This window comes from Pantherophis guttatus, chromosome 18 (genome assembly GCF_059756535.1).
Source record: "Pantherophis guttatus breed Tessera chromosome 18, ASM5975653v1, whole genome shotgun sequence".
Classification (NCBI taxonomy): Eukaryota; Metazoa; Chordata; class Lepidosauria; order Squamata; family Colubridae; genus Pantherophis; species Pantherophis guttatus.
This window is the reverse complement of record NC_142080.1, coordinates 13,048,572-13,056,039: the sequence shown is the minus strand read 5'-3', so window position 1 is coordinate 13,056,039 and position 7,468 is coordinate 13,048,572. Positions and strand designations below refer to the sequence as shown.

Below are 7,468 nucleotides of genomic sequence, written 5' to 3'. Positions count from 1 at the left end.
TCAACAACTGCAGTGGTTCACTTAACAACCATGGCAAGAAAGTTCGTAAAATGGGGGGAAATCCACTTAACAACTGTCTTGCTTCAGAACAGCAATGTTGGGCTCACTTGTGTCGTAAGTCGAGGACCGCCCATATATTCCTCTGGGTTGGTATCTCCCTGTGAAGGAGCCAGGGTTGCCAACTGATCTGATGGCAGGAAGCCTACGTTGCTCCTGGGCCTTTGCTGCTTCTTCTCTGCAGCAATGAAAGCCTTCCGAAGCACGGAAACCCTGGTCCACTCCCGAAGTTTGCTTTCCAAGGAAGCCCAGGCAGGTAAAACGTTGGCCGTTCCCCTGCCACATCTGCTGAGGAGTTGGCAAGCCACACCGCACCCTCCGTGGCTGAGAGTTCAGTGGGCCGTCCCTCACGGAGGGCCTCTGCGCCACCGGAAGTGCCAGGGACCCCAAAACTGGTCAAGGGGGGGGAGGTTTCCAGGAGCAGCGTGTCTCCAAAATTAACCCAAAGGTGCTTTTCCCAGAATGACCCAGTTGGAAGTTGGAGCAGTGGTGAAATTCAAAAATTTTCCCTACCGGTTCTGTGGGCGTGGCTTGGTGGGCAGTTGACCGGGTGGGCGTGGCTTGGTGGTTATGTGACTGGGTGGGCGTGGCTGCACAACTGACTCACACGCAATGCAAAAGCGGCTGAACTTCACACAAAATGGCCCCTGCAACAAGCAGGAACCTCATAGACAATCAGGCACAGCTGATTTCTCACAGCTGATTGGTAGTAAAAAAATGCTAAAAAAAAGTTTTAAAAAAGCTCCGATATTGCCTGGTTCAGCTGATTGTCGTACTTTTTGAAGCATTTTTAAACTATCGGTTTGGGCAAAAGGTAGCAATTATTACTATCGGTTCGGGCTCACCTGCCCAAACTGGTAGCATTTCACCCCTGCCTTGGAGGCCTTCTACTCCAAACCACTTCTTTTTTTTTTTTTATTAAAAAGTTTTTTTTAATTTTACACATATTTTCCCTTCCCTCCTCCCCCCTCCTGCCCAACCCTCCCACCCCACCCCCCGACTTCCCAGAGCAAATACAGGCTATAGCATTTAACAAACATATAAAAAAAACATAAGCTAACTATCTATAGATTTATCTCCCTTTTACACTTTAACTCCCCTTGTTCGTATCTGAATATAACTATTTAAACCAATTATTGTTTGAAAATAATCAATCCAACTTCATTCTTGTCCGTTCTTCAATAATACGCAAGTCTTCTTTCTTCCAGCATTGCACAATCAGCACCCAATTACAATTAACCATCACATCTCCAACCCTTACATATATGAACCCATTGACAAAATATTTTAACCAATCTTAAATAAACTATATTGTAAAAACCTTATTTCTACTTTTTACCCCATAAACTCATATTAATTCTTCCTGGGAACATGCCTTACTTAATAACTTTGCATAAACTTATTCATCTTATTCTCTACAAATACACTGCTTATAATCAAATAACATCTTCACTATTTGATATCTATAAAAAATATTGTAAAAGACCTTCCCTCAACCCTTGCACCACTTATATTTTCCTTATACCCCACAAGTTTATATTTATTCTTCAACAAAACATTCTTTATAAGCTTATATAAATTTTCAGCAAAGCATTCCTTAAAATTAACTTTAGTGTTAATATACTTCAGGACAAAAGTGACAGTTTGGTCAGTAGCCCATAACAATTCAAACGTAAGATTACTTAATATAACTTTTCAAAACAAATCATGTCCCTAAATAAAAGTCTAGTCATTCATTTTCACTACTACTATCCTCCCCAGGCAAAAAGATTGTAATTTTTCCATCTCGATTTTTTCCTGACTTTTTTGTGAACCTTCTTCTTCAGTCTTATTCCTCCATCTCATCATGTTGAGAAACTGACCGGGACATGTTCAGAAAGTTCAAACAAGGTATGCCGTATATATCGGGAAATTCCAACATTCCAAAATCAAATTCTGATTATTATTTTTTTACAGAACTTGGCTGAGGAAAGACTCGTAAGATTATGCCACCATCTGCTGGAAGAATTTGGAAAGACTTGGCAGAAAGTGGAGAACGAAAAGAAAGGAAACGGAAAGTGGAGAACGAAAAGAAAGGAAAGCCTTGGGGTAAGGTAGTCCTTGACTTACAACAGTTCATTTAGTGACCATTCAAAGTTACAACGGCACGGAAAAAGTGACTTAGGGCTGTTTTCCACAGCATTTCCCAGGGTCACACAATCCAGATCCAGACACTAGGCCGCTGATTCACATTTACGACGGTTGCAGTGTCCCAGGGTGACGTGATCCCCTTTTGCGACCGTCTGACCAGCAAAGCCAATTCACTTAACAACCTTGTTGCTGATTTAACAACTGCAGAGATTCACCTAACAATGGTGGCAAGAATGGTTCGTAAAATGGGACAAAACTCACTTAAAAATGTCTCACTTAGCAACAGAAACGCTGGGCTCAATTGTGGTCGTAAGTTGAGGACCAACCATGTTTCAACGGTCATCAGTGTGAAAAAGGGACGTAAAACACTTTCTTCAGTGCTATTGTAGCTTCGAACGGACACTAAATGACCGGTTATAAGTTGAGAACTACCTGTCCTGATATTTCTATGCCTTTTTGGTCTGCCTTTCTCCACTTTGGGGCATCTACCATAATTAGACGCTATTCTTTTCTAAAGAAAAGAAGAATTAGGGGCGACATGATAGCAGTTTCCCAGTATTTGAGGGGCTACCCCAAAGAAGACGGGGTCCAATTATTCTCCAAAGCACCAGAAGGCAGGAGAAGAAACCACGGAAACTCATCAAGGAGAGAAGCAACCTGGAATTGAGGAGAAACTTCCTAAGAAAGAAGACAATTAACCAGTGGAACAGCCTGCCACCAGAAGTTGTGGGTGCTTCATCAGTGGAGGCTTTTAAGAAGACAAAGTTATCTTAGATTGTGTAAATTCTCCTGCTTGAGCAGGGGTTCAGTCTGTACTGAACAACTCCCTTAATCCATTTAAAAGTCATTAAATCAATCACGGACGCAGGATGACCTGGTTTATGACCGGTCCAACTTACAACCTATGAGGCTGGGCTCATTCAGGGCTGAAAGTTGAAAGGACTGCCAGGAACAGATATGAGGAGGGGACCAGTGCTCGGCCACCTTCTGGCTTAACAAACTAAGTTGAGAAACGTCGCATGCTTTCCAAAGGAGATCAGGGCCCATGGGAAGACGCCTTTGGGATCCAGAGGTTTTCCCGAAGGCTTTTATTCAATGCTCCATCTATGTGGATAATAATGAGCATCTTTTTGGAGGACATTAGATCTCCCCCCACGGAGTGTTCAGCTCTCTGCATCTGCCCTACTCTAGGCGTTCCTATTTCTGTTGGAAGACGAGCAAGTGTGGAGATGTTCCAGATATCATCGATGGTTGATGGTTGCTACCACCCTTCTCCAATAGCACCTGTGGCTCTGTGACCTTCTCGTGGAACCTTCTCCTCTCTCTGACATTAAATTGTTCTGTCTATCTCCAGGGCCTGTTTCCACAATCTCCCTGCCAGGTCTTCTTTCTGCGACGTTCCTTCGTGGTCCTTCGCGGTGTAAGAATTATCTTCACGCTTCCTCGCTTTCCCCAAAGACCAGCTGGAAGGCAGGTGCCCAGAGGGTCATGGGTTGCCCCTTCCCCACTTTGGAAGAGCTTTATAGCTCCCGCTGGCTTTAGAAAGTTCAAAGCATCCTTAAGGATCCATTTCACCCTGGGCCCCCCTCTTTTTGAACTATTACCATCTGGCAGACGGTACAGGACAATAAAAACAAGGACAAGTAGGCTGAAAAACAGCTTCTATCCCAGAGCAGTAACTATACAATTCTACGTACAGTGCAATATGAATACAATACGAGGGTTTTTTAATTCAATTGCATACAATGTGAAGGAAGTGTGTTTTTGTTTTATTTTTATAGGGTTTTTAAAAAGTATAATATACAGTGAGGATGGCACTTAATTTCATTCTATGAGGTGCCATGACAATAATGGAAACTATGAAACTATTATTGCTTGGTCTCGGAGATCCTCCTGATGCCTTTGGAGAGGAGTTGACTACTAACAAGACCCGGCTTGATCAGATGGCCACACTGCCGAAAGATTTCTTGCATTGAGTCAGCTGCAGCCTGAGCCACTGAGGCTTCGGAATCGCCTTGCAGATCCTGGAGACCTGAAACGAATCCAGAAAACAAAGGATTTCCGGGATCAACCGTGAGAACCAGCCCTGATCAGCGACAGAGCTTCTGGAGAAAAACTCCTTGTTTCAAGCGAGGGAACTTTGAAACTCACCCAGGAAAACTTCTTTCATTTGTTTTGAAGTCATCACTTCCGGTTGCATGTATTGCGCGCAGCAGCCTGGGCACGTAAAAAGAAAACGTTGGTGGGGTTAACAGAGACGGCTAAATCGACTGATTCAGGAAAGAAACGCACAATTCATTGGTTTCCACTTGGAAGAGTCGCTTTGGGACTTTACGGGATGGTTCCAGGGATTGGGTCTGTCTAATAATAAGAAGGACGAGGGGTAGCCGTTCTTCCTCTGTTTTTGTCTCCAGGCCTCACTGGAGGCTTTCAAGAAGAGATTAAAGAAGAGATTGGACAGCCACTGCTCTGAAATGGAATCGGGTCTCCTGCTTTAGCAGGGGGTTGGACTAGAAGACCTCTAAGGTCCCTTCCAACTCTATTACTTTATGTTCTAGGACTGTGCAAACAACCATCATCTTGGAAAAAAATCTAAGCAGCCTTGAATCCAGTTAATACTAGAATGGGAGGCCAGCTGGAAATATTTCCAGAGAAAAAGCCACGGCTGTGGGTTTGCCTATACAAAAGAGAGGGATACAGGCCAGGTAGTCCTCGACTTCTAACAGTTCATTTAGTGACCATTCAAAGTTACAATGGCACTGAAAAAAGGAACTTACGACTGCTTTTCACACTTAGAAGCGTTGCCACATCAAGATCAAAATCCGGATGCTTGGCAAACCGACTCGTATTTATGACGCTTACAGTGTCTTGGGGGTCAAAGATCACTTTTTGCGATCTTCGGCTGAGCCAAATCCGGGAGGAAGCCAGATTCACTTAACAACCATGTGGCTAACTTAACAACGGCAGCGATACCCTTAAGAAAGAGGGCAGGAACTGCCTGAGAAACTGTTGCGCGATCGTAGCCGTTCCGGAGAAGCCACACGGTATAAGAGCAGCTTCCAGTCTGATTAAGCGACATGGCTTAATTCTGCATAGATTCTTTTGGTGACAAGGCCGCCCGCCTGTCTTGGGTTGTCCTGCCCTCCTTCCAGAGTTGGCATTGGTGATTACCAATTAAGAGGGCAGCTGCTTCGCGATGGGAAGAGTTCCGGCTCCTCAGGAATCCCAGCATCTGATCCAACATCGCAGGAAGGTTTTGCTTGCATTTATTCATCTGGGGAAAACAAGGCAACAAAGAAGCCAATGAACTATAGAGCTTTTTTTTTTTTTAACCAAGGGGCTGCTTTCTTGGTCAAAGCCAGCTGGGTGACTTTGGGAGTTCTAGTCCCTCCTTAGTCACGATGGCCAGCTGGGTGACTTTGGTGCAGTCCCTCTCGCTCAGGGCAACCCACCTCACAGGGTTGTTGTGAAGAAAAGAAGAAGTATTAGGGATGCCCACCGTCTTGAACTATTTATAAAAATAAGAAAGGCAGGGCAAAATAAAGAAATAAATGGTTAGTTTACTCTAATCTGGAAGAAAACAGGCCAGCTTGGCTCCTACTTACAACCACGTAGCAGATGTTGGAGTACATGCTATGAAGACTGGTGTACATTTCATAGTCAAACAAGTTGCTGGGAAAGCCCCCCCAGTTCATAAAGGACACGCAGGAGTCGAGGGTCTTCCTGGAGACCTGGCCGAGGGAGGAAAGACACCTAGTTGGGTCATGAAAGGTCTTCAAGGAAACAACCAAGTTTAGGGAGCACCAAGGACCCCACAACTTCAGGATTGTCTACAATGTCTTTGCATTCTCCAGAGTGTCCACGTGGTACAACCACGTTGCTCTGAGTGAAGATGGGGGTACAGAGTGGTCTCTGTGAAGGTAGCATGATCAGAGCAGGAGCTCAGGTTAGCCAGCCCTTCAACTCACCTCTTTTGTCCGATCATTTGACAGTTGTATGAGGAGGGGAATAAGGCTGTTCAGGATGTTTTCGGCCATATTACTGTTCCGTAACTCCTTCAGTCCTTTCAGGAGCATGCCAAAAATGGTGATGGAGGTATTCCTCAGTTCGATGTCGTCCTACGAAGGAAGAGAGACAGGTTAGTCCCTCCAATAGCAGAATAGCCATGCAGAAGTTTCTTGAAGTTTGCAGGAGAACACACAAGTTCAGAGCACACCTATTCCCAGTTCAATGTCCATGGAGATGGTCAATCATCCAGGTCATGGTTGCCCCAAAGATGGGGAGCCCAACTCCAGTATGCTGGCTGGAGAGTTCTGGGAGTTGAAGTCCTCACCTCTTAAAGTTGCCAAGGTTGAGAAATCCTGATCTAGACCAGAGTTGTTCAATCTTAGCAGCTCCTTCTGGACTTTCTCCCATCTTTATGGGAGAAAGAGAGAGATAGAGGGAGAGGAAGAATGAAAGGGAGTGCAGGAGGGAGGGAGGGAAGGAGGGAGGAAGGAGGGAGAGAGAGAGAGTGAAAGAGAGAGAGAGAGAGGGAGGAAGGGAGTGAGGAGGGGGAGAAAGAGAGGGAGAGAGGGAGGGAAGAGGGGGAGAGAGGGAGGGAGGGAGGGAGGGAGGGAGAGAGAGGTGGAAAACCAGTTTGTTATGATTTGGTTGACTTACATCATGAAAATGTTTCAGAAGGAGCGGAATGAGGTTGACTGCCTTCACCGCATGGGTTTTGATATCGAGGTTCCTGAGGAGGAAATGCAGGGTCCTTATAGCTTCTTTTGCCATCGTCTTCTGTTCGTGACAAGCGCAGTTTAGCACTGGCATCAAGAGGGGTTCCAAGATGTTCTTCTGGAGGAAGCAGGGAAAGAAACGAGCAATTAAACGGTCACTGGAGTTCTCTGAGTCTCACAGCGATCATGACAAACGCAAGAGAAGGCCACAGAGCATAGAAGAAGAGGGTTGAAAAGGAACTTGGAGGTCTTCCAGTCCAACCCCCTGCTCAAGCAGGAGACCCTAGACTCTGCTGGACAAATGGTTATCTAAACTCTTCTTGAAAAGCTCCAGTGATGGAGCACCCATAACTTCTGGAGGGAAGTCGTTCCAAGGATGAATTGTTCTCAGGGTCAGGAAATTTCTCCTTTGTTCCAGGTTGTTTCTCTCCTTCATGAGTTCCCATCCGCTGCTTCTCGTTCTGCTTTCAGGGGCTTTGGAGAATGGGTTGACCCCCTCTTCTTTGGGGCAGCCCTTCAAATACTGGAAGACTGCTCTCAGGTCTCCCCTGGTCCTTAAC

General features: G+C 45.3%; 1 protein-coding gene across 3 annotated transcripts in view; it reads right to left on the bottom strand.

Moving 5' to 3' along the window:
- Positions 1 to 3,935: 3,935 nt before the first annotated feature.
- LOC148111607 (maestro heat-like repeat family member 5) overlaps positions 3,936 to 7,468 on the bottom strand; it is a 31,932-nt gene continuing 28,399 nt past the window's right edge. For all 3 annotated transcript variants that reach the window (XM_087880811.1, XM_087880809.1, XM_087880810.1), the window contains exons 22-27: positions 6,850 to 7,026; positions 6,156 to 6,305; positions 5,793 to 5,918; positions 5,359 to 5,461; positions 4,339 to 4,404; positions 3,936 to 4,219 (exon numbers count right to left, since the gene is read on the bottom strand). In XM_087880811.1, coding sequence (XP_087736937.1) covers positions 4,056 to 4,219; positions 4,339 to 4,404; positions 5,359 to 5,461; positions 5,793 to 5,918; positions 6,156 to 6,305; positions 6,850 to 7,026 — 786 coding nt within the window. In that variant the 3' untranslated portion in view covers positions 3,936 to 4,055. The remainder of the gene's footprint in view (positions 4,220 to 4,338; positions 4,405 to 5,358; positions 5,462 to 5,792; positions 5,919 to 6,155; positions 6,306 to 6,849; positions 7,027 to 7,468) is intronic.